The sequence below is a fragment of the Prunus mume genome, linkage group LG7, assembly GCF_029339155.1.
Source record: "Prunus mume cultivar Tortuosa linkage group LG7, ASM2933915v1, whole genome shotgun sequence".
Classification (NCBI taxonomy): domain Eukaryota; kingdom Viridiplantae; phylum Streptophyta; class Magnoliopsida; order Rosales; family Rosaceae; genus Prunus; species Prunus mume.
In genome coordinates, this window is record NC_142704.1 from 5,947,586 (window position 1) to 5,973,084 (window position 25,499).

General features: G+C 37.6%; 6 protein-coding genes and 2 pseudogenes across 6 annotated transcripts; 6 read left to right on the plus strand and 2 right to left on the minus strand.

Annotated features, from left to right (window-relative positions):
• The first annotated feature begins 1,415 nt into the window (after positions 1–1,415).
• On the plus strand, positions 1,416–1,938 carry LOC103338021 (uncharacterized). The gene has a single exon (XM_008241199.3). The coding sequence runs from the start codon at positions 1,551–1,553 to the stop codon at positions 1,761–1,763; it is 213 nt and encodes a 70-aa protein (XP_008239421.2). The 5' UTR covers positions 1,416–1,550; the 3' UTR covers positions 1,764–1,938.
• A 3,226-nt stretch (positions 1,939–5,164) lies between these two features.
• On the plus strand, positions 5,165–6,833 carry LOC103338214 (GRAS family protein RAD1-like). Its single transcript, XM_008241398.2, is given in 2 exon segments — positions 5,165–5,245; positions 5,247–6,833. Coding segments are annotated over 2 exon segments (1,590 nt in total). The 3' UTR covers positions 6,756–6,833.
• Positions 6,834–7,700: 867 nt separating this feature from the next.
• NDPK2 (nucleoside diphosphate kinase 2) lies at positions 7,701–9,812 on the plus strand. The gene is made up of 7 exons (XM_008241198.2): positions 7,701–7,981; positions 8,099–8,155; positions 8,457–8,543; positions 8,960–9,040; positions 9,161–9,273; positions 9,372–9,421; positions 9,522–9,812. Exons 1-7 carry the CDS (start codon positions 7,739–7,741, stop codon positions 9,587–9,589), a joined length of 699 nt encoding a protein of 232 aa, XP_008239420.2. The 5' UTR covers positions 7,701–7,738; the 3' UTR covers positions 9,590–9,812.
• An 80-nt stretch (positions 9,813–9,892) lies between these two features.
• LOC103338019 (uncharacterized) lies at positions 9,893–11,220 on the minus strand. Its single transcript, XM_008241197.3, is given in 3 exon segments — positions 9,893–10,518; positions 10,520–10,577; positions 10,976–11,220. Coding segments are annotated over 3 exon segments (573 nt in total). The 5' UTR covers positions 11,070–11,220; the 3' UTR covers positions 9,893–10,097.
• Positions 11,221–11,502: 282 nt separating this feature from the next.
• Positions 11,503–16,237, minus strand: LOC103338018 (Protein kinase superfamily protein). Its single transcript, XM_008241196.2, is given in 13 exon segments — positions 11,503–11,846; positions 12,046–12,190; positions 12,361–12,514; positions 12,860–12,978; positions 13,183–13,291; positions 13,732–13,760; positions 13,762–13,843; positions 14,019–14,143; positions 14,250–14,378; positions 14,456–14,503; positions 14,920–15,114; positions 15,571–15,699; positions 15,829–16,237. Coding segments are annotated over 13 exon segments (1,449 nt in total). The 5' UTR covers positions 15,952–16,237; the 3' UTR covers positions 11,503–11,784.
• Positions 16,238–17,470: 1,233 nt separating this feature from the next.
• LOC103338213 (beta-glucosidase 24-like) lies at positions 17,471–20,762 on the plus strand. Its single transcript, XM_089041880.1, has 13 exons — positions 17,471–17,546; positions 17,735–17,871; positions 17,952–18,021; positions 18,110–18,168; positions 18,274–18,349; positions 18,441–18,518; positions 18,632–18,719; positions 18,911–19,217; positions 19,330–19,445; positions 19,550–19,811; positions 20,066–20,156; positions 20,275–20,383; positions 20,492–20,762. Exons 1-13 carry the CDS (start codon positions 17,480–17,482, stop codon positions 20,760–20,762), a joined length of 1,731 nt encoding a protein of 576 aa, XP_088898006.1. The 5' UTR covers positions 17,471–17,479.
• A 1,010-nt stretch (positions 20,763–21,772) lies between these two features.
• Positions 21,773–22,743, plus strand: LOC148915322 (cytochrome P450 736A117 pseudogene; annotated as a pseudogene).
• A 1,182-nt stretch (positions 22,744–23,925) lies between these two features.
• Positions 23,926–25,430, plus strand: LOC103338211 (cytochrome P450 736A117 pseudogene; annotated as a pseudogene).
• Positions 25,431–25,499: the final 69 nt, after the last annotated feature.

Sequence of the window (25,499 nt, forward strand, 5' to 3'; positions counted from 1 at the left end):
AAGCAAATTGTATTATATAGAATCTTCACTTGCATATTATCGATATGTATGAAACCATCAGCACGCTATCAGGCAATTCTCAGCCCGGTGATGCAAGTTTTCTATTCGGGCGTGAGCGACTGATCCAAGACAACTTTGTAATCAGTATATTCTTATACTTAATTAAAGGTGACCGACTCAAGACAACTATGTAATTGTATGTTGTAATTGTATATTCTTATACTGAATTAAGGGACCGACTCAAGACAACTATGTAATTGTATGTTGTAATTGTATATTCTTATACTTAATTAAGGGGTGACCGACTCAAGCACAACTCTGTAATTGTATATTCTCATACTTAATTAAGGGACTAGCTCTAGGCTCTTAAGTGAGTTTAGTTTGTACAGCTATGATAATTATATGAGTTGATCTATGATTGAGCATTGTTCCAACGTAGGAGAGAATCCTATGTGTGCCGGATGGCTAAAATGATGATGGAGAGAAAAAATATTAATGGTTATTGTATTAGATGAAAGTGGTTTACAATTTAAAATCATGTAGTGCCAGTCTGCTACATGACTCTGGTATATAAATATGTGTATTATTGTTTATACTATATATACATAGTATAATAATAGCATTAAGTACACTGCAATTTCATCTATCTACTTTGATCTTCTTTTTTTGTTCCTGAAAAGCCATCTAGTTTGATTTTAATTTCACTTTGAACTTACCTTTGTATTGTATCTAAAAATTTTCGACTGTCTTTTTTGTTCAAACTACAAAAAAAATTACAATGCATAGTTTCATCACCCTATTCTTTTCATCTCTCCTCTCACGCAGAGAAAAAAGGGACAAGCAACTCGTAACATGTAAGTTTTTATCCAAACTAAACATACCGTCAATTTTTTTGACAATCGATCCCAAATATAAGGACTAAAACGAATTTGAGGCAAACTATCGAAACGGAAAGTGTTAAATAGGCCGATAAAACATGATTGCTCATATATGTGTGTTAGATTTTAAATTATACAAACTAAATCAGTTTGTTTCCTAACTCAGGTCACAATCACAAAGCTTACCTTTCAAAACTTGAATGAAAGATACATATTTCAAATTTTCAATGCAAAGGCAACTGTAGTGACTGTTGTTGTGGTGATTTTGGAAAAAGACCAGACACTGAAACATGTTGGCAATTATGACCCCATCCATCTAACACACATATGGCCTCATCCCACTTGCGTAATGCTATCTAAAAATCTTACAACGACTAAGTTATACAATTACTAAGACGACATTGTTCCGCTCGTTACATGTAAGAAGTCATTCCTTCTGCAAATCGCGAACTGACATATGTATGCATAAACATATATCAAGGGTATTTTTGGTATTACAGTTGTGTGAGTGCTTTGCTATAAATTGAGAAGAGCATGTATGTCTGTTCCCCAAGCAAATACTCTGTCCCCCTCTTCTTTGTCTATCAGTCTTTTGAACTCATTATTTCTTTTCTTTTTCCTTTTCTGAATTGAACTGCTTTATTTTGAATTTTGAAGTAAACCAAGACCAATATGGTGTCTAAAGTGGAAGAGGCAATGAAGAGAAGGCAGCAACAACAAGAACAGAAGCAGCAATATCATCATCAGCAGCAGCAGAAGCAAATACAGTGCAACAAAAGCAAGGTTTGCAAATTCAAGAGGAGCACCTCCAATGTCGAAGAAGATGGAGCTTCCACTGCCATTCTCTTGCTTGCTTGCATCGTCTGCGCTCCTTCGTATCCATAGCTAGTCAGGCTTACATTTATAGTTAAATTAAATTTCAGCTAAGCTAGTTCCCATATATATATATATGAAGGTTACCTCAAATAATTCCGCTTGTTTTTTTTTTTTCTTTTCAAATTTTGTACTTTTTACTGTTGTAGTATGAGTATGAATTTCATTTAGCATATTAGTTCTTGTATTGTAATTCTTCCTTTGTCTATATATGAAATTTGATTATATTTAAGCAATGAGAAAAGTAGCAGTATATATGGAAGCTGCAGTGTTGCATGGCCGGCCTAGAGAGCTCCTCCATCTTGGAAATTTGGAAGAATTTTATATGTTTTTTGTTTTTAAAATTTTACCCTCTAGTTTTTATCCAGGTGAGATTGCTTTTGCTTACAATTGGCGCAACCAAATTAAATTTCTAAGCAAAAGAAGTAGGCAAACAAGTGTAAGAAAAGCATGCTGCTAATTCCACTTGAGCTTACAAGTACGTGCTTGAAATTTGAATCCAGATTTGGTTTCCATAGCCAGCTTGTGGAGCTTGTTGTGGCATATATAGTCATGTACCACCATGTATCTACAATCATAAATGTCCAATACATATATGGAACAAAAAAAATACGTACTCAACAAAGCCAAAGGAGGACTTGTAACTCAAGCGATTAAAAGTATCATTCCTACATCCGAGATTGATTCCACATTAAACATGGGAGAGCCACAAGTCTATAATTACTAATTAACCAATGACAAACAGTTTTAGATGAGGAATATTGAGTACATAACACATGGGGCAACTCTATGCCAAATTCCCAATTGGACATGAGCCAAAGCCAACCCTCCCAGTATTGATGATGTGCTTAATTGCTCCTTCTTCTGATCATATCCAGGTGATCCATGGATAAGATTGCAAAGAGGCCCCATGCAGTAATGGAATATATGCATCTAGAAATTTATGTCCCCAAAAATTCATTTGGCTGTTTTCCATGAGTCCAAATGAGTGATATAAGTGATTTGGAGAGAAGTTTGGGGATGTTCCAAATTTGGGGAAACTAGGAATAGTTGCACTTGGGTTTTAAGTGATTTCTCCTCAAATCTACATTTTGTGGATGAATTTAAAGGATGATTATTTCTTAAAGAACTTTACTATTTGGGGAACAATTTTAATTGTCTAGCATATTTTTATTTTTATTTTTATACGAGCGATATTGAGAAAGAGATTCGAACACAAAACATCGGGTGTACATGTAGATCTAACATTATAAGCTAGGATAGAACAATGTAATTCCTTGTGTGGTGAATCTATCCAAATTCCCAAGTCAATTTCAACTAGTGGGTCAAAATCAAATGAACCAAGCAAGAAATCCAGCCCTGATGAATGCATTGTAGCCCCTTAGTGAAGCCCAAAACCCTCTGCCTCCCTGGAACCTCACATGATCTCCATTCCCAGCATGCAAAGAAATAGACAGACAAACCCAAATATTCAAATGGAGAGAAAAATTGATGTTTCTGTTCCATTACTATTTTTGGCTGATGTAGTGTTTTTAGTCTGTTGATTTATACATACAAACAAAGGCAATTTCTAGGGCCCAAGTTGATATCACAATTATTATTTTTAAATAAAATTTAAATTTCTGTACAATATATATTATTTATAAAGGTACTTAGTGGGTCTTGTTCATTGTTAATATTTATTTGTAGTGCATCAATCCAAATTTTCTTGCTCAGTGGTCCCTCTTTTCTTACAAAGCCAATTTATTCTATCATAATTATATTGTAGTGCATTAAATAATTAGTAAAATATCTAGTTTTTCTAGGTTGATAGAGGAATTTGACATGAGCATGGAAGGAGAGTTGATAGAGAGACTGAAAGAGTTATTCCGTCGTTTCCTATTTGTATCCTTGCGACATCAACCTCGTTTGTGTAATTTTGTGGGTTATCAATTAGTTAAATTTTCTTTATCTTGTAGTGAGACATGTTATTGGATGGAGACTCTTACTTTCAAGATGATTTGTGTTCTCTACATTATATTGATAAATAAATTCTTTGGCCTTGGGCCTTTAATAAAAAAAACAAAAACACTACTTTTTCTGGTTATATAAGAAGAATGAGCTGTTGCCCCTATTCTTAATTTTAAAATCATTGATCTGCACAAAGCCTGCATGCAATGCAATATGCTAATGATTTAGCTTAGAATGAAGAACAACTAAACATAAGCTTCTGCAGCAGAAGCTTCCCTTGCTGCGGCTGCCCGACGTTTAGATGACAGTTATAGGTGCCGCGGTAACGCGTTTTTTTTTTCTTTTTCTTTCTTCAGTTCCAAGGCACGGTGACACTTGACCAGGCAAGGGAACATAAGAGCTAAATTTCTTGTTGCAAAGTATGAAGGCTTAGAATATGCTACACTGATCGTATCGATCGAGGGGCACAATTTGTTAATTAGAACAATGAGCAAGCCATATATTATTGTTGAATTATTGGATTATAATACATAGGTGCAGACATAAAGAAGCGTAGAGGGCTCTATGACGTCCCAATGCATCTCCATTTTCACATGTATCTGCTTGTATTTTCTCATTGTTTTCAAGCAAGCCGGCAAAACAGAATCAATTCAATTGAAAATGCATTTTGGGGGTTGGTCTGGTCTTCATGCAGCAAAATTTAAAATGGGGGGACAATCCTCATTGACTGGTTCATAAATTGGCCTACAATTTTGACTTTGACAAAACCCACTTGCTTAAATTGTTCATAATTTATGTGCACACGCAAAAGATGATCGTAAAATCTAATTGGTGAATGCAGAGATGGAAGTTGGTATTTACAACCCATGAAGTGAAACTTAGAAAAATCCAGCTCTCTTAGGGATCACCACCTCCTAAGTGTCATTGAAAGGGCCAGTAAGAAAACCTTGTTTTCTGCAAGAACCTTAGTCTACCCAAAAACATTGGAGAGGTTTTTTAGCCAATTGGATGGAATCTGGACTTGATGTATGAAATGGCTCAGAGAAAAAATTTATCTCTGCTATTGTGTAAAAGATTAAGGGAGGTAAAAAGGGCAGGAGGCCGTAGAGAGAATAGGACAATGCAGAAAATGACATATACCTAAGAAGGTAATTCAATTACAGCAGCATAGAAATGATATAGTTACACCACCTAGGAAGAGGAACAAACTGTAAAATCCAAGATTCTTGGGAGTGTAGCAGAGGCTGCCTTGTCTTTGGAGATTACTCTAAACCTTAAAATTTAGTGTGTTTACCTCCAAGAAGACATCAATTCGTCTAAATTCTTATTTCGAGTTTTATAATTTTCGCCTTGTTATCTCCGAAAACAAGAGAGAGCTGAAATTGGCCTATTTAAGTCCTTTTGCTTGGCAATAGGGTCTTTCAGAGCGTTGTTGAATATACTTTGAAGGATAGGCTCAAGAAATGGCTCCTAGTCGGAACTTCATGCCAGAAGAATACACGATCAATCATGAAAGGACTAATAAAATGAGTGCTTTTGATCTCATCAGTCACTCTGTCCATGTCTTGCTATTCTGATCCATACATGCCCTTATTGGAGGAGGGCAATGCTTCTGCCTTGACCCTCCCTTATTCGGATGAAAGCGGAGACCACAAGAGGCTGAAAAGAACTATAAGCATCGCGGAATCCATGTCAAGTCATAACAGCCTTTATAGTGGTGGAAGCAATAACAGTTGTGTTACCAACGGCAGCATCAGCCGCAGCAGCAGCACGAATAGCTTGAACACCTTGCCAAGGCTTCATTTCCGAGACCATATATGGACTTATACACAAAGATACCTTGCTGCTGAGGCTGTTGAAGAGGCAGCAGCAGCCATGACCAATGCTGAGGGAAATGGAGCAGAGGAGGATGGAACTGCTGATGGGATGAGGCTTGTTCAGCTCCTCATTGCTTGTGCTGAAGCTGTTGCTTGTCGCGATAAGTCACATGCCTCCGCTTTACTGTCTGAGCTTCGGGCCAATGCTTTGGTCTTTGGCTCTTCTTTTCAGCGTGTGGCTTCGTGTTTTGTCCAAGGCCTTGCGAATCGCCTAGCCCTGGTTCAACCACTTGGGGCTGTTGGGTTCATTGGATCCCCAGTGAACGCCAAAGATTTTGCCTTGGACAAGAAGGAAGAGGCATTGCGCCTTGTTTATGAGATTTGCCCCCATATTCAGTTTGGTCATTTCGTGGCCAATTCATCAATATTGGAAGCCTTTGAGGGAGAGAGTTTTGTTCATGTGGTGGACTTGGGGATGACCCTTGGTCTGCCACATGGAGACCAGTGGCGCGGCTTGATCGAAAGCCTCGCTACGCGTGCAGGCCAGCCACCTAGCCGCCTAAGAATAACTGGTGTTGGCCTGTATGGTGACAGATTGCAAATCATTGGGGATGAGCTTGTGGCCTATGCTGACCGCTTGGGAATAAATTTGGAATTTTCAGTGGTGGAAAGCAACTTGGAAAACCTGCGTCCTGAGGACATCAAACTGCTTGATGGTGAAGTCTTGGTTGTCAATAGCATTCTTCAGTTGCATTGTGTGGTGAAAGAAAGCAGAGGAGCTCTTAATTCAGTTCTGCAGATGGTTCATGAGCTCTCACCAAAAATCTTGGTTCTTGTTGAGCAAGACTCAAGCCACAATGGACCATTTTTTCTTGGGAGATTTATGGAGGCACTGCACTATTACTCTGCAATCTTTGACTCCCTAGATGCCATGCTACCAAAATACGACACTCGGCGTGCCAAGATGGAACAATTCTACTTTGCTGAGGAGATCAAGAACATAATCAGCTGTGAGGGACCGGCAAGGGTGGAGAGGCATGAGAGGGTTGATCAGTGGCGCCGGAGAATGAGCCGTGCAGGATTTCAGGCTGCACCTATTAAGATGCTGGTTAATGCCAAGCAATGGCTTGGGAAGATCAAGGTGTGTGAAGGCTACACCATTTTGGAAGAAAAGGGTTGCTTGGTTCTTGGTTGGAAATCCAAGCCCATTGTTGCTGCCTCCTGCTGGAAGTGCTAATTAAACCTTTGATTTGGTTCCTAAATCCCAACTCAGATCTCAGTTTCAAAAAAAACAAAAAAGAAAAAAAATATCCCAACTCACAGTTCAGCTTAAGTTCAAATAAAACAATCCAGGATTCTTGGAAGGGAGACTTGGGTGACTTTGTTTCTATGTCAATGGCTGCAAACTCTGCGTTGGAGCAGTTAGAAAATAAGTGAGTTTGGCTTTCAATTTGAGCTGTTTGGGTGATTAAACAGATGGAATAAAGAAGAAGCCTTGGTGGCTTGGTCTTGGTGTGCATATAGGCTGAATTTCAATTGTACAAAACAACATTTCTTTGATTCTTTAATGACCAAAGGTGACAATCACAGAGGTCACCCCTCTAATGTAGCTTGGTGATGAAAAATAGTAAAGTCCCACACTGTCTCTGATAAAGAAGAATTCTAAAGAGTTCAGATTCCGTAGCATCAATTGGCTATATGATTATATGTCTTGTCATCAGTAAATAAGAGCAAGTACACTACGTGGAAGAACACACAATTGGAGAGTTAATTCTTGTTCATTTTGCTGAACTAAGAAAAGAATTGAAGTTGAGATGACAATACTTGACGACAGGTTCTTGGGTGTCACTGGTTTTATATAATATGTGCTGACAACGGGGTCTAGCCAAGTGAAAAAGAGTTTTGACTTGCAGTCTCACGCTTTGAACCCCCATAAGACAGTAGTGTGTGTAAACTCCTCATTCAGTAGTTTAGACTATCGCTTCAACTCAAAAAAAAAAAAAAAAACAGTGCCTGTATCTATCATCACATGGTAGTCACATAAGGAGAAAAAAAGAATTGAACATATTTTTTTTCGACTTAAACATGAAAAGAAAAAGAAACTTGCACAAGAATATTTTTGGCGTTATTTGAAGGGCATATTCATAAGAGAAATTCTCGGGGGTAATATATATACACGTGCAGAGATAGAAAAAGAGGAGATAGAGAAGCACGGACAGAATGGAGACTCTGGCAGTGTTTGTCGGAGCAAGTCCATGTTTTTCCTCATCCCTTCAACGCTCAGCAGCTGAGAGAAGTTGCAGCTTATCCTACGCCCACCACAAGAATCACCTACGCACCCGTCACCACCAGCTATCAGCATTCCCTTCAAAGTGCCATCTTTTCTCATTTTTCCCATCTCGTCCTCATGCTAAAACCCTCGCCAAACCTCGCATCTTTCTTCCCCACTTGGTTGCTTCACTGGTTTACCCCTACCCTCTTTCTCTTTTCAAGAATTATTGATAACCCTTGTTTTTGCTTAAAATTTTGTGGAAACCCAATTGAAATTTATGGAATTTTAATTCGTCTGTGTGTTTTCAGGAACAAGTTGATGAGACATACATAATGGTGAAACCTGACGGAGTTCAGCGTGGCCTTGTAAGCTAATTCTCCATTTCCTATATTTATTTGTTCAACTTTTAACAGCTACACGTTGTGTTGGGCTAATTGGCAATGGCAGCTGGTAAGACTTTGGGGAATTTATGAAATTTCAAATTTTGATTGAGCCCTGGGATTTTCAATCGTTGGGGCTCTGAAAAGACAAAAACTTGAATTTTGATTGACCCCAATTAATTGACTGGGGTGTAGAAAAACTTTTTTATTTTATTTTTTAAATTCAGTATAATTTAATCTTGGTATTCTTAATTTTGTCCATATAATTTGAAATTGAATTGTTTAGGTTGGAGAGATAATCTCAAGGTTTGAGAAGAAGGGGTTTAAACTGACTGGCTTGAAGCTGTTCCAGTGCCCCCAAGATTTGGCAGAGGTTTGGCTCTTTTCTTTCTTTCCCTTATATAAACAAAAAAAAAAGCTTTTCAACTGTACATTTTGAGATTCTAGTAGTTCTGTGTGCTCACACTTTTTAATTCACCTATTTGATGAATTAAGCAAATGGAGCATTTATAATAAGCAGTTTGTGCTCAAAGTCCAAGGAGAAAATAATTTCAATTGAAAAAGAAAATAATTTGGAGTTGTATGCTGGAGTGGTCATAATGGGTTATGAGATTCAATCTCTCATTTACTATGTATTATGTTTTCTGTATTCTGTGCAATCAATCTGCAGAAACACGTAATTGTAATCTCATTTACAATGTTCAGGAGCATTATGTAACTCACGGAAAAGTTGATATGATCTGACTATATAACTCTTATATGTATAAAGTGTGACTTTTGTTGTTTCAGGAGCACTACAAAGATCTCAAGGGAAAGTCTTTCTTCCCTAAATTGATCGACTACATTGTTTCTGGCCCAGTTGTGTGTATGGTATGTATGATTCACCCTTGTTTTTTCATCTTTTTGTGTATTCCATGGAAATCAATGAATCTAAGGTATATGTTAGCTAATTTATTACAAGGATACTGATAATGATGCACTGCTTGCAAGGCATGGGAGGGTGTTGGTGTGGTCGCAGCAGCACGTAAGTTAATTGGGTCTACAAATCCTCTTCAAGCTGAACCGGGAACTATAAGAGGGGATCTTGCTGTTCAAACAGGAAGGTTGGGCTCCTTACCTTTGGTAGTTGAATTATGATATATCATCATATATGTGTATTTGAAATCTAATGGGACAAGGTCTTGTATGAAAATTTTGGCAGGAATGTCGTTCATGGGAGTGACAGCCCTGAAAATGGCAAGCGCGAAATAGGTAGGCTTTCTTTTTGGTATCATTTACTCTGCTCTGATGGATATTTCTCTTCTCCAACCCCTCCCACTTTTCTTTCTCATTCACTATTTGCACCGTGCAGCTCTCTGGTTCAAAGAAGGTGAATTATGTCAGTGGACGCCAACTCAAGAACCATGGTTAAGGGAGTGATTGTCACTTAAATACTCAGTTCTAGCAAGGGACACAGTTTTGAAAGAGTTTTCTGATCATATGTATCGTTGTATCATTTATATGTGATCTTAGACAATAACCCCTCAGGAATTACATGTTAAATCTGTAATTTTGAGAAGCTTCAATAATTTTTTGTACTTTATATTCCTTGTGGCGTTGTATCGATTCTTAATTAATAAGAGTGCCTTGATAGATTTTGAAAGATTTCTCCTGTGCTTACCATGGAATTGTTCACAAGCTTTCAAACCAAAATCAGGACATTGTACTGAAATTGCTCATTGATGACAAACGAAACACTAAAACTTCATCGCATATCTTTGCTTGCTGATGGCTGACATAATTTCCCATACATTAAGCATTCCCTCATAATTGGGATTATAAAATTACAACAAAAAATTGGCTTTCAACTGATCAATAAAACGCAAGACCGCATCAGATTCCCAGTGCCAAATCAGGCACAACCCAAAACCCACTTTATAAACCCAACTCAGAGCATGCATATGTGCCTAGCAGGTAAAGAGTTGACACATTCCTTTTCCAAATGTTGTTCTGTGCTGTTAAGAGATTGGCAACCGCTAGAACTTGGAGAAATACTAGCACTCTCTATTGTCATTGCATCTCCAGAGGATGAGCAGATATCCTCTTGAGCTCTCTTAAATTTAGAAAACAGGTAGAGAACTGAAACGTTTGTACTCCGTTGTTGTTTCAAGGTACCCAAAGAATGGCAATCAGTAGAACTTGTCGAACTTGTTACTGAAGAACAATCTGTGTCTAATGTCATAAACTCCTCCTGCTCCTGGGGAGAGCTGGCCACCTCTATATGACCCTGAGAAGCCGCTGCAGAAGCACAGTTCACATCTATCTTCATTGGCTCCGAATTGGAAGAGCTTGAAGTAGAACCGTTATCTATTCTCGCATGGACTCAAATTGCGTTTAGAACCCAATTTAAGTTTCATAAGTGTAGCCTCTGCATCAAAGAAAAGGGAAATTCATGACGACAATCAGTGTTGGTGCCCTACCAGATGCATACCCAAGTGAAATTTTGTTCAAACAATTTACTGCACATTTCTTCCAAAATAAAATATTGAAATATGACTTTAGCATCACAGTGAGCAACTGAAACAATCTCAATGGCCGGGGTTTCATATAAATGTCAGCGAGACATATTATCAACCATGCGGCAGGCAGAAAATAGCGGTGCCCGGTGACAAAGCGACGGAAAAACTCTTTTATGTGACAAATCAAGGCCCCTTGTAGGGTTCAATTGAAAATCAAAAGCCTCAAGCAAACAAGACATCATATTTGAATCTGAGGGTAAAAAAATTGATCTCATAAAAGTAAGAGTAGTAGTGAGCGGGTGTGTACCGTAGATGGAGAGAGAATCGTCTTTGAGAATCTTGGACGGCGGTCTCTCCAGGCTCTCGGCCGGACAAGAAGACGCTCTTACTTTCCCAAACATTCTGACTCTCTCTCGACCACACTCACACACACGCACAGATCTGAAATCTGAATCATCCGATACCCTCCTCACTTTGACAAAAGAGTGGGAGAAGGAGACAAAAGTGAGGATTGGCGCGGCAAAGACTCAAAGAAAGGGCGGGAAGCGTGCTTTGAACTCTTTCACTTTGGGCTCCGGCCCAATGTCCGCCCGTGGATGACTTGAAGAGTTAAAATAATCTAACTTTTTTTCGTTTTATTTTTTTATTTTTCAATTTTATTTTTTATGGGTTTTGTTCTCTTTGGACTACCAGAAAGCCTAGGGGAGCTGCTTTTATTTCAGTCGCTTAATTTTGAATTTGATTTCGAAGCTGTATTAAAATGAGATAATAGAAAATTGAGGCAAGTATATGGAAGCCAATTCTTGAAGAACGAAGAAAGACCAAAGAGAGTTGTAGCCATTCTAATCATTCTCGTTATAATAAGCCAACTGAGATTTTTTATTTTAAAAACATCTTAAAACAGCAAACAGCACTAGCTCAAAGAAATTGAACAACTTGTGGCGAAATAAAACGATGCCAAAAGGAAAGAATATACGCCCGAGGATGACTTGAAGTTTCCTTCTCCAGGTTTAACATTAATCGGACAATTAGAAAACTACTCATCACTAAAACCAATTTTGGAAGCAAAGAAGGTTCCTCCTGATCAGCAAAAAGCTACCTCTTCTTACAAGATAATCAGTCTCTCCAAAATAACCTTGATAAACCCCGCCTACGACCTCTAGCCTTGACAGCCTTACCTGGTAGTGAGAATGTAAATGGAAAGAGATCAGAAAACAACTCAAGGGGTATAATTCAGATATACCATCGGAAGCAATTTGAAGAACATGCTTCGTCATGACGGAGTTAGCACAAGAATATGTGTGGGTGCATGTGTGTATTAATGTACTGCTGAATATGAGCCCCCATTTCTATAGCTTAGGAGTTTGAAAAGGCCACCTGTTAACCTCCCAGCACGAAACAAAGCTTCTTCTGCAATGGGCCTCCATTGTTCTGCACATGAGTAGTTGATTCCCAAACCAACACTAAGTCCTCTCAGCAGATGCACTGTCCGAAGTACAGAAAACAATTCTTCTGGGAAAGCCTACAAGTGCCAGGGACAATAGGGGAAACAGTATGTAAACAATCACAAGTGGAATAGGGAAAAAAAATTCAGATTAGAAAACAAATTAATGTCTTTACTAGTTGATAACCATGAAAACATGAAACGATGTGAAAGTAGGCAGCCAATGAAGTTTTGGAATCTAAGCATACCTCAACTGCAATTTTTTTAATTGAAGATTCCTCAGAAAATGGCTGCAGCATTGTCACTCCAGGGGGTAATTTCGTGTCAAACATTGTCTCTGCCAACTTTAACAATTCATGCTGTTCATTTTCACATTTGCTTAAGGTTCCTATGCCAAGCTCCCTGTAATGAGGAATGAATTAGTACGTTGTGCATACATAGTCAACCCCTAAAACACCGCACCAAACTCTGACATTGAGATTTAAAAAGGAAAGGTGATTATTCTTTGAATTAGGCCCATGTTTCAAATTCCGAAGTTGAGCACAACAACAAACCATTCCATTCTTTCCAATCTCATTCTATGATACTAATTCACCTATTTCTCTATTGCGTTTTATCTCCATGAGCTTCACTTGCACTGGTATGCAGTTTGCAGCTCACATCTCAGCATTAGTTTCTCTTCCCATGTTGACTAGTTAAATTGCCCATTCATAATAAGCAAACAAAACAACTGCGAAGTTAAATTACCTGTAGCTCTCTGATGCTCTAATAGGGTCACCATCAGCAATGGCGAGAACAAGGTTTGCATAACCAAGTCTCAACTCATCTGGTAGATCTTTCACTTGGCCATAGTCCAGCAACGCAACCTAACTTGGAGGAATTATACAAATTCAAAGTCAGCTTACCATTCAAATGAAATTATCTATAATGTAAATTAATAACTAGAAAGACAAGAGTATGTAGTTTTACAGCTATATGAGAATACAATATGAAAGCAAATTATAACAATGATCAAAATTGGGATAAATCCATAAGGATATACAGGAAACAAATATAGGTTGGTCATTTACCTCTGAGCCTTTACAGATTAGGATATTTCCTGGATGAGGATCTGCATGGAAGAAACCTGACTTCAAAATCATTTGTCCATATGCTAGTGTCAAACTTTGGAGGATTTTCCTGCATTTTCAGAAAAATTTATCACTGTCCTTCTGCATTCCTAATGAGAGCACAAACTATTTATAAGAAGAAAAATAGTGACAAAAATTTCTAAGAGCTACAATATATGTTTGAAAAGAGAAAGAAAGGGGAAAGTTAAGGTAATGAATTTGGGAAAGATGCCCATCAAATTTTTTTTAAAAAGGAAAAGAAAAGGAAATCACACTGAAACAAGTTTTAGCAAATTAATAAAAGAGATAAGACAGGAAACAAAAAGATAGCATATCAAGGGAAAAGTCACCTAACATGGTTGTTTGTTGATATAAAGAACCGAGATACCTTTCTCATTAAGTAGCGAGAATAAACAAATAGCACTTTATTGACAATAAAAAGCGATTTATACAACACACAAATGTAGATAAAAAGGACATCATGCTTTCTGTACGGACTAGGAAGCTTACTGCTTTGCAGCCTCTGCAATCTTACTATCCAGGATTTATTCCTCTTTTCGCAATTTCAGCACCAAGATTCAGGATTGGAACTCCATCGATATATTCCATAACTAAGACTCTCCTAACCAAACAAAGCAACACTTGTTTACTAGAAGTCAAATTCTGGAAGGAAAAAAAAAGATTACTAGAAGTCAAATGAACTTACAGCACCCATAATTAAATGGTGCAAGGATTTGACAAGGAAAACCATCAAATGCATCATTGTCGTTTGGGAAAGAAAATGGAGCAAGACATACCTAGTGACTATATCTCGCATCAGTCTTGGCACCAAAACAGGACTCTTTTTGTTATTCTCATACAAAAAACGTCTAATTTTTTCCATAGCATTAGCCTCCCTCATGAAGTCAAATTCATAACCAATCTTGAATTGGAAACATAAAAGATAGTTATTCTCCAGATATGGATGGTTGTATTTCAGATAGTAACCTAACATGAGAAAGACTCCAAAATTTGTACGTATAAGGCACCTGTTTCTCCATTTCCTTAGTTACAGAGTATAGATCAAATTTGATATCTGTCTTTTGTATGCATAAAGCAAAAGCTTGCAAGTTACGAATATCTGTCATCATTAGATCCTGAACTCCAGGATGTTGCACCTATTATACACCACAAGAAATTAGAATTTCACAGAACAGAACATAAAGAAGCCACAGAATTTTCTCAGTTCCCTCACCTTGACAACGACATCAGTCTTATCACCTCTCAATCTTGCTCGGTGAACCTAGTTTGACCATAAGATATATATCAGGTACAAATGTATAAGCTTCTATGAGCATTGTAATACCATTTCCAGTATGATTCTGTCCTCCAATACAAAATAGCTAGCCTAAAAGGAACTAAATGAAAAGAAAAAGATAAATTGCAACATTGAGAATTCTGAAATGTGCCTAACTCTTCCTTAATGGTAATATCTGTCCATAAATCTTAATTAATCCTCAAGATGCAAATTACATACTTAAAGCAAAACAATCAATATCATCATCAAGTCATGTCTGCTTCTGGGAAGCCTCTCTTAATGAAAATTTTGATGCTGATACTAGCTAAGAATATTATATTTGCAAAATCCAATTATTAATGCAATTTCTACGGTGGAATTTGAATAAAAGAAAACCAGAAATTACTCATGAATGGAAATACCTGTGCAATTGAAGCAGAGCCTAGAGGATCCACATCGAATCTGTCAAACACCTCACCAACATTTCGACCCAACTCCATCTCCAGCATAAGCTGAACAGCATCAAATGGGGTTGCAGGAGCATGATCACACAACGTAACAAGCCTTTTCACCCATGCCGCTGGGGCCAAGTCGGGCTTCCCGATAATTTGGGCAACCTAATTGAAACACCATCCACGAATAGTTCAGTAATCAGTACAAATATTACAAAACCAAAAACCACCAGTGATGAATTGTATTTAAAATCCATAGGTTCCCTTGTATCCTCCCCTAAAACTGAAAAACCAATTAGAAAGCAAATTAAACCGTACAACAAGCATCAATAAAGCGCGACTCTGTAAGGAATGAAGTGGAAATTAAAGAAGAACTATTTGATTAACAAACCCCTCCCCATTCCATAGTTTAACTGACTAAGATCATAAACAAAAATCCAGTCTTTTTAAAATTTATTTTTGTGTCAAGCATTCAACACAAAACAACACATACAAACTAATGGGTTGGGCTAAAATCCATGTCATTTCACAATTCCCTCGCCTGAAATCAAATTCAGTGACACAAGAGCAAGGAGTGAAGGAATTAATACGAAAAAACTAGACAGTAAATTCTTCGAACACCTTGAGGAAGAAACCGCCGAGGTCTGAGCACATAGCATATATCTTCTCAGCGGCAACTTCATGCTGCCTTTCCCACATTTCCTCTTGTTTCTTCACATCCTTCACCAAAATCACTCGAAGCTGAAACACCTATCGACACCCAGCAAAACCCATCAAACAAATAAGTCCAGGCACTGCGATTCTTAAAGGATTCCACGCATGCAAACATGAACACATACATTGAGAAAAAAGAAAGAAAGAAAAAGCGAAAACAGGGACCTTGTAGCCAGTGTAGATATCAACAGCTCGAGCCCAGAACTGAAAGGAGCGTTGCCAAGGCCTGAAATGCGTGGCGAGCTTTTGCTGAACATCTTTGATATCAAAGGGAGGCAGAGGAAGCATAGCTATGCGGCTTTTCTCGTTGTTACCGTTGTTGGGTTCTAGTTTCGGTTTTTGATTATAATCCCACAATTTCTAATCATACAGACATGGTAATTAGCATGTAATCAAGGAATGGTTCAATGGGTTCGGCTTCAGATTTGGAACTGAGAAGTGAAAAGTCGATATATCTGTGAAACGTCTGGCTGAGGAAAACACAAGTGAATACTGTACAGTGCTGGTGACTCAAGTGGAAGGTTTATAATTGCTTGGTTTGTAAGGCTCGCTTTGCTGACGATGTGTCTATTATAAAATTAGGAAAGAGAAAAGTGCTCTAATCTCTCTTGTTGCGTTTTGGGGGTTGCTTTGATAATTGATGGTAGCAAGCAACTCCATTGGCGTTTAGAAAGGGTTTTCATGGTTTTATGATTGGTTTGGATTCACAACTCCTCTTACAAGATACTAAGATAGTGGGACAAGTGTGGGAAACAACATGGAAGCGGTTTAGTGTCCCAGTTGCTGTTGTTGATGTTTGTTTCTAACTTAGACAAGGGAATAATGGGGCTCACTTTTTGGCACAATTTGGGTGAAGGAACGTGAGGGGTCGTGTGGGGACGTCGCTGCACCTTTTTGGTTGTGGCCTACGCTTGAACATGATAGGGAAGATTTCCTCATCTAGAGGTTTTTTAAGGCAAGTTTTAATGAGTTCACATTGTTGCACTGCTAATTTCCAGTAATTTTGGCTGATTCTAAGATGTTTATCTTATTTGAATGAAGTCCATTTGTTATTTATCAGCCAAAAAAAAACTTTTTCTTTTTTCTCGCCCTATTTTGTTTTGACTGAGAAATTTTAAGGCACCGCGAAAATTTATACTTTGAGAGACTTATTTGGGAATAATTAAAGAAAAATAAACTACTTTATTATGTGATCAAATATTTATTTCATTGTGGAAGAAAATTTAGTAAATTTGGCCTAAACTTAATGTTACCATGGCCAACTTTTACGTTTTGAGAGACATATTTGTGAAGAGCTACTTTTTTATGTGACAGAATATTTATTTCAATGTGGAAGAAAATTGAGGAACCCCGACCTAAACTCAATGCTACCATTGGTTCAATGCTTGGCTGCTGCTTTCTTGGCCGCAGGTGGCGGTTACTCCCTCCCCTTTGTGTCTTCACTTTTGCTGTGAGAAATGGTGGTTTCAACTCGTCACTAACTAAAACACATAAGAAAATTGAATGTTTTCTGGAACAGAAGAAAATTCAACGTTCCTTGGAAACGGACAATGTAGGCATGATGTGGATGACAAAACTCTTTTGGTTTTTAGAAACGGGCAATTCCAACCGGTTGTAACATCAAGAGGATAATGATATTAAACCATTCGATCAATCTAAGTAACTCCCGCACTAAATCCCTCTCATTATAGCCGCGCCGTTCAATTTGTGCCTTTTGTTACCTTACCTATTTATTTTTATACTTTTTAGGCTTTTTGTACCCTTGTATTCTAAGGCCATGGATTTCTTAGCATCATCAAGATCTTCATCACCAAAAATGTTCTATGTTCTCGTTGCCATTTGTGTCGTGGCTGCACTAGCTTGCCGGTCGGTGGATGCTCAAGGTTTGTCACCATCTTTAAATCTAATCACGTTTTATTCCACCCGAAAAATTTCCACATCTAAAATGGGCACCGTCACATTGAAAGATTTCTCGACATTGCCATACTTGTTATGTTAGTGATATGTTAGTGTCGTAATTAAAGCATCTTTAGCTGATTAGATATGGTGGATTATATTTTTGTTGTTGCAGTTTTAGCAAATGTGACAGCAGGGGCATTCACACTTCAGGTGAATTTAAGTAGTTCGACATTTCTTGAAGAACTGAACATTAGCAAATCAGACTTTCCAAGTGATTTTTTTTTTGGAGTTGGCACTGCTGCTGCACAGGTACATGTTATAATTAAAAAAAAATGAAATTAAAATGAAATAAAATCAAGTGTAAGTATTTTAATATGTATTGCGTGCAGACTGAAGGGTCGCCGAATGAAGGAGGGAGGGGACAAAGTGTTTGGGACTATCGTGCTAAAATACTCCCAGGTTCACATAATTAAATTTAATTATCTTTTATTCATAAATTACCAACAATTAAATATTAGATAAAAGGCTTTACAATATTCAATTACAGATACAATTATGAACAGTGACAAATTCTCTTCAGCAGTTGATGGATATAAAAGGTACAAGGTAATTAGCTAATGAGAAAACATCCTTCAAATGTCCAATCCTTTTTTTTTTTTTAAATAAATAAATTGAACTCCCATATGTTTTATGAAATTTTCTGCATTTTAGGAGGATATTTTGCTCATCAAGGACCTTGGAGTAAATTCTTACCGATTCTCCATCTCGTGGACTAGGATCTTGCCAAGTAGGGTTTTATTTTTTTTTAATTTTATAAAGGAATTACGTAGTAATATTGATTATGATTTTATAATAAAATTTTGATGGATCTTACATAGATGGAAGCTTAAGTGGGGGAATTAACCAAGAGGGTGTTGATCACTATAACAGTTTGATTGATGAATTAGTCAAAAATGGTAAGAATTACGCTACAAATTTCTGAATCCTAAAATGTGTTATTCCACTAATATTATGTGTTTGCTTTAATGCATTCTTTTTCTTTTTTTGTGTGTGTTCTAATAATGTATAGGAATCACACCTTTTGTGACGATTTTACACTTTGACCTGCCACAAGCCGTCGAAGAGAAATATGGAGGTTACTTGAATCGCTCATTTGTGTAAGCATTTCATTGTTTGAAAGTTCTTTTAAAATTTTCTCTCATGTTTATTATGCTAGATTCAGTCGTTCATGCATCAACGACTCACAACCACCCACACACTCATTGCTCCTCTCATTTTGCATATATGATTTGGATAAAGAAGAAAGAAGCATAAACTAGAACTCATATATGTTTGTTCTCTGTTGCAGGGATGACTTTAGAGACTATAGTGAACTTTGTTTCAAGTTATTTGGAGACAGAGTTAAACATTGGTTCACATTTAATGAGCCAAGAATTATTGCATCTTATGGTTATGAGTTGGGGATTGCCCCACCAGGGAGGTGTTCACTTCCAAAAGATATATGTGTATTTAAATCTCCAGTTCCGGGGAAATGTTTAATGACCGTAGGTCCGTGTAACTTTGGTGGTAACTCATCCACTGAACCTTACATTGTAGCCCATAACCTCATTCTTGCTCATGCCACCGTGGCTAAGCTCTACCGAGAAAAATACCAGGTATTCTTCGTTATTAGAGGAGGTCATGAGTTCAAATGTTATACCGAATCACATTTTGATCAAATTCCAAACAATTTTATTTTTCTTCTTTTTGAATGTGATCATCTTGCAGGCAAAACAAAAAGGTGAAGTTGGAATTGTGCTTGTTACACCATATTATGTGCCTTATTCAAAATCACAAGAAGATCAAGATTCAGCAAATCGACTTTTCGACTTCTACTTAGGATGGTAAGTACAAATTACCACTCAATCTCTTCATCACTTACTTGGATGCTTTAAGTGATTTGTACGGCGCATTGCGTAACAATTAATTCTTACTTAATTTGCATTAGGTTTATGGATCCACTGGTGTTTGGAGAGTATCCAAAAAGCATGAGAGAGTTGGTGAAGGAGAGGCTGCCTAAGTTTACTGAAGAAGAGAAAGTGATGGTTAAGGGAAGTTTAGATTTTCTTGCGATAAATTATTACGCATCAAGTTATGCTAAAAATAAGCCACCATCTCCAAATGAAGTGTTGCGCTACACTCTCGACGTAGCAGCCGAAATCGTAGGTAATTTACTTTACTTGCAAGGGGAAAAATTAGGTGTCACGGATGTATACACTCGGGATATGCAAGCTTTTCTCGCTCAACAAAGCTAATAATAATTTTTTAAAAATACTATATATCATTGAGTTTATATACGTTCAAAACTGTTAATAATCTGATCCTGATGCTGATGGTTTGATTGTTGCAGATGGCAAAGATGCTCCTGGATTGGTAAGAAAATTATAAATTCTACTCTTATTTGTTGATGCTCAGACCTTAGAATAAAATTGTTTGACCCTCTTAAATTTTCCTTGTGTTGCAGGGAAATGGAAATTGGCCAGAAGGGCTGGAGAAATTGATGAACTATATAAAGGACAAATACAATAACCCTAAAGTCTACATTGCTGAAAACGGTTTGATTAATCACTTAATTAAAATACTAATGTAAATGTTTCATATATAACATCGACCTAGCATGAATTATAATCTCAATCTTGTGCACCTTTTTTTTTTTTTGGTTGCCCTTTGAAGGAATTGCTGGTGTCAGGAATGATGCTCTTGACCTTAATGTACAATTAAACGACGCGTCTCGAATTATCTATGTTGTTCGTCACTTGTACCGACTCAACAGGGCGATTAAGTAAGTGATTAACATTTCTTTATCAACATCATAATCTAGTGTTGAAGTAGTACATTAAAGCAAAGATAATATTATGTCTGCCTCATTTCTAAATGAAATATATTGCAGGAATGGCGTGAATGTCAAAGGATACTTCCATTGGGCTCTAATGGATGATTTTGAATGGGGCATGGGATTTAGGACCAGATTTGGGCTTTACTACGTTGATTTCAACAGAAACTACACTCGTATCCCCAAGAACTCTGTTTTGTGGTTCCACAATTTCTTGAATGGCACGTATGAGAGTGACGTATACAAGAATGCGGCCAATAGATTTACAAAGTGGTTGAAAGATTTGTCTAAACCCAAAGGAGGGCTACGTGGCCTTTCGATCAATTAAGCTTTGAAGTTTATCTAATGAAGTTTTGTTCATTTTTCTCTTTCAATTTGTAACACCAACTGATGATACAAAATTTAAATTGAAATCGGAATCGAAGTAGAGATCATTATATGTATGTGTCACAAAGTTCAACCCTAATACTGTTGTTTTCATTAATTATCTATCTTGTAAGGATGGGTGGCTCATTAGTTAACTACGTTAATCCTAACCCCTATCTACGATTAGTCAACTTTCTGCTTTGGATTCAGAAAGAAAACTTGGTTAGTTTTCCTGTATTTGGTGTCAAACAAAATTGAAATAATGTTATAGGTATGAAAAGAAAAATAACAATAAAAATGAAATCACGTGTTTGAAGTTTGTGGTAAATATTTAGGGCATGTTTACTAAAGGGGAATGGGAATGCAAGAAATGGGAGTGATTCTCATTCCACTAATGTTTACTAAAACTTCAGAAATGAATAGTAAGATGGGACTCACACAAAATCAGTAATGTTTCTGATATTGAAGCGATTTGATTACTGAAGGGAAAGGTAGGATCAGAGAAGATGGAAATGGAATCATATTTTTTATGCCAAAACTAACCTCATATTTTTCTTAGTTGTATTTCTTAGCTGTATATATATATCATTGCATTTATCCATGTTTATTGTATGGTTTAAGTTGAAGTTGAGGAAGGCCTTGATATTTGTTGTGGTTGTAGATAGAGGAACAGTGTTCAGTTGGGGTGTATCGTGATTCGTACGTTGTTCCAAAACTTTAATTTGTTTCTGTCGTATTGTTTGAGAAAGCTTTGTTTCTGTCGTATGCGTGGAACCCACCCTATAATGCTGATGAAGAAATATGCGATGAGTCTCCTGATTGGAGCAATGTTATTTTCACCATTTCTTCTTTGTTGAGCAAGTGCCAAATTAATCTTCATTTATAAATAAACCCAACTAGTGTCACAACTAAAAATAAATGTACAGATTTTATTTTCCTAGCACAAGCCCTAACATAGAAAATGTTGGATGAAATCTTCTCCTTGTTGCAGTCTTCTTCAATATTCACACCAACACTTGTGTCATAATTTTCTTCATCTTCTTGTTCAAATGGTTCTCATCAACTCCAGCCTCCACAAACCCACCTCCATCTCCTCCAAAGCTTCCCATAATTGGCAACCTTCACCAACTAGGCTTGTACCCTTATCGCTCACTTCAAGCCTTATCTCAACCCCATGGCCCTCTCTCTCATGCTTCTGCACTTTGCAAGCTCCCAGCCCTTGTTGTCTCTTCAGCTGAGGCAGCCAGGGAGATCTTGAAAACCCATGACCTCACATTTTCTGATCGACCCAAGTCCACCATCTTTGAGAAGCTTCTCTACAACCATAACAAGGCAAGGGCTGCCCTTGGCTGTACGTTTGGATAAAAAATAAATTAAATATACTATATCATAATATTTTAACAAAAACAAATAAAAATATATACAATTTCAACACCAATAGGCATAGTAAGAGGTCTTCCACATTTGTATTTGGTGTCAAAGTTTGTCCCACTCAATTTTAAAAATTTTATATTAATTTGTCTCCAAAAGAGACATTTACTATAGAAAATGTGAAGACAAAAAATTATCATTTGCATCTGTGTTTCCCATCTCTTGACCGCGAAAAGGGTTCAATCTTTTCGTGGGGTGAGAGAAGAGGAAACCAATTAATGGTCAAGAAAATAAAGCAGTCCTGTGGCACTAATGAATCTTCTGTTGTGTATTTGACTGAAATGTTTGTGACACTCACTAATGATGTTATATGTAGAATTGCCTTGGGCAGGAAGTATTGTGGTGGAGAAGGTGGGAAAATGTTCAAGGAGATTTTGGAGGAGTTTATGGAGTTATTGGGACGTCTTGTAATTGGAGATTATATCCCATGGCTTGCTTGGTTGAGCAGTTTCAATGGTACGGATGCTAGATTGGACAAGTTGGCTAAAAAGTTTGATGACTTTTAGATGCAATTGTTCTTTTGTGAATCATTTGGGTGTTCTAATTAAATTTATTCATAGCCCAAGAGTCCTATCCATTACTATTAGGTAATTACTTGAGTATCTATTGTCACTTTTCATTTTTAATTTTTCCAGAGTTATTACCCGTATAAAATTCTAGTACCTTCACGTTTAATAATGTATTATACACATACACACGTATTTCTCATCTTTAATAAGCTATTTTTTACAAAAATTTCAGTAAGACACAAAATTCACGTATTATGCACATAATTCTCACCTACTATTGAATAAAAATAATATATATATTTTTTAAAGGCATAGCCGCACGGCTATACTCAGATTTTCCCTGATTGTCATTTAAAATAATATAGCCGGTCGGCTATACTCCTTTTTTAAAAAAATTTAAAACAAAAATAGTATAGCTGCTCGGCTTTTCCTGTTCACGTATATATGAAGAGTATAGCCGAACGGCTATTTTGTTTAAGAAACAGTATAGCCGTGCGGCTAAACTCGTTTCCCTTTTTAAATAAAAGAGTATAGCCAGCCGGCGTTAATATTCTGACACGTGGCACCTATGCGCTGGGAGCGTCCTTTTTAATATATTAATAGTAAATAGCCGGTCGGCTCTACTCGTTTTTCAATTTTTAAATCAAATAGTACAGCTGGCCGGCATTATGGTTGTGACACGTGACACCTATGCGCTGGGAGCGTCCTTTTTTTAATATATTAATAGTATAGCAGCGCGGCTATACGTTTTAAAAAGAAATTTTAATCTGGGAAACTACACTCCCCCAAGTCATATGCGAAACCAGAGGAGTTTGAGACAGAAAGGTTCCTGGATATGAACAGTGGGATAGATTATAAAGGAAATGACTTTGAATTGTTCCCATTTGGAGCTGGCAGGAGGGGCTGCCCTGGAATTCAATTTGCCATGGCTGTGAATGAGATTGGTTTGGCAAATCTGGTGCATAAATTTGACTGGACATTGCCTGGTGGAGCAAGAGCAGAAGATTTAGACATGACTGAGTCAAATGGCTTGACCGAACGTAGAAAATACCCTCTTCAAGATGTTGATGTTGCTGTTCCATATTCATAATCAGCTTGCTGCTCTTAGTATTAGTTTATATACTAAGAGCAGACCCTGGCTTTTGTTGGCACTTTCTATACAGCAATAAAACTTGCACTGCAATTATGCATTATTTTAAGCTCATCAACTTGTATTTTAAGCTTCCGCATCGCTATCTTCGAGCTTGGCTCAACGCCATGGGCCTCTCATGCTTCTCCATTTCGGAAGTGTCCCAGTCCTTGTGGCCTCTTCAGCTGAGGCTGCCCGGGAGATCATGAAAACCCATGACCTCACATTCTCTGTCCGTCACCAAGTCCACCATCTATGAGAAGCTCCTCTACAACTACAAGGACATCTCAACCGCCCCTATGGAGAGTACTGGAGGCTGGTGAAGAACATATGTGTCTTGAATCTCTTGAGCGGCAAAAGGGTTCGGTCTTTTCGTGGCATGAGAGAAGAGGAAACCTAGTTGATGATCAGCTACATAAGCACTCAGCATCATCATCAGTAGGGTTGAATTTAAGCGAAATGTTCGTGATGTTTACGAATGATGTGGTGTGTAGAGTGGCTCTGGGTAGGAAGTACAGCACAAGTCTTGTACCATAGTTGGTAGTAAGAAGATGGTTAAGGAGCTTTTGGAGGAGTTCACAAAGCTATTGGGATGCTGTGTGTACATTGGAGACTATATCCCATCTCTTGCTTTGGTTGACTCGTGTTAATGGTTCGGATGCAAAGTTGGACAAGGTGGCCAAACAGTTTGATGACTTCTTAGATGCAGTGGTTCAAGAATATATGGATCGTAGTTCAGAGAGTGGAAATGATGGTGGCCAGGTTCGCATCGAGAACGAAGAACAGAAGGATTTGGTGGACGTTTTGCTTGATATTCAGAAAGAAAACTTGGTTGGTCTTCCAATTGATAGAGTTAGCATAAGGCTCTCCGCTTGGTAAGTAATTAAACATTGTGTGAGAGAGAACTTAGAGGCTAATTAATTAACCAACTTTAATTAACTCGTTAATCAATGTTCTTGCAGGATATGCTTACTGTCGCACTGACACCACGCATACAATCCTAGAGTGGTCGATGACTGAGCTTCTAAGGCATCCAAGGATCATGAACAAATTGTAGAATGAGGTAAAGGGGATAGTCGGAAACAAAACAGACCTAATTACCGGGATGATGTGGTTGAAATGCCCTACTTGAAGGCAGTGATCAAGGAGACTCTTCACTTACCCAGGGTGTCGACCTGAGATGTGGAAATAAACGGCAATAACATTGAATCCAAGACACAAGTTTTGGTCAATGTGTGGCAAATTGGAAGAGATCCCAAGTCCTATGACAAACCAGAGGAGTTACCCTGAAAGGTTCGTGAACAGCGGTGTAGATTATGAGGGGAATGACTTTTAGTTTCTTCCTTTTGGGGCTGGCAGGAGAGGCTGCCCCGGAATTCAGTTCGGCATGGCTGTGAATGAGATTGCTTTGGCAAATCTTGTGCACAAGTTTGAGTGGGCATTGCCTGGTGTAGCAAGAGCATAAAATTTAGACATGACTGGGTCTCCTGGTTTAACCAAACGCAAAAAGCATCCTCTCGAAGCCGTTGCTATTCCTTACGATATTCCATTCTCAAAGTGAAAGATAAAAGGAGGGTTGCAGTGTATTATTTTATTAATGATGTTGAATTGTTTTAGGTTGTATTGCTGT

Coding starts and splice junctions, on each gene's coding strand:
- NDPK2 (XM_008241198.2), top strand. CDS start 7,739: ATGGAGACTCTGGCAGTGTTTGTCGGAGCAAGTCCATGTTTTTCCTCA. Junction 9,041..9,160: donor CTGGCCCAGTTGTGTGTATG/GTATGTATGATT, acceptor ACTGCTTGCAAG/GCATGGGAGGGTGTTGGTGT. Junction 9,422..9,521: donor AAATGGCAAGCGCGAAATAG/GTAGGCTTTCTT, acceptor TGCACCGTGCAG/CTCTCTGGTTCAAAGAAGGT.
- LOC103338021 (XM_008241199.3), top strand. CDS start 1,551: ATGGTGTCTAAAGTGGAAGAGGCAATGAAGAGAAGGCAGCAACAACAA.
- LOC103338213 (XM_089041880.1), top strand. CDS start 17,480: ATGTTCTATGTTCTCGTTGCCATTTGTGTCGTGGCTGCACTAGCTTGC. Junction 18,350..18,440: donor GTGGACTAGGATCTTGCCAA/GTAGGGTTTTAT, acceptor GATCTTACATAG/ATGGAAGCTTAAGTGGGGGA. Junction 20,384..20,491: donor CGACTCAACAGGGCGATTAA/GTAAGTGATTAA, acceptor AATATATTGCAG/GAATGGCGTGAATGTCAAAG.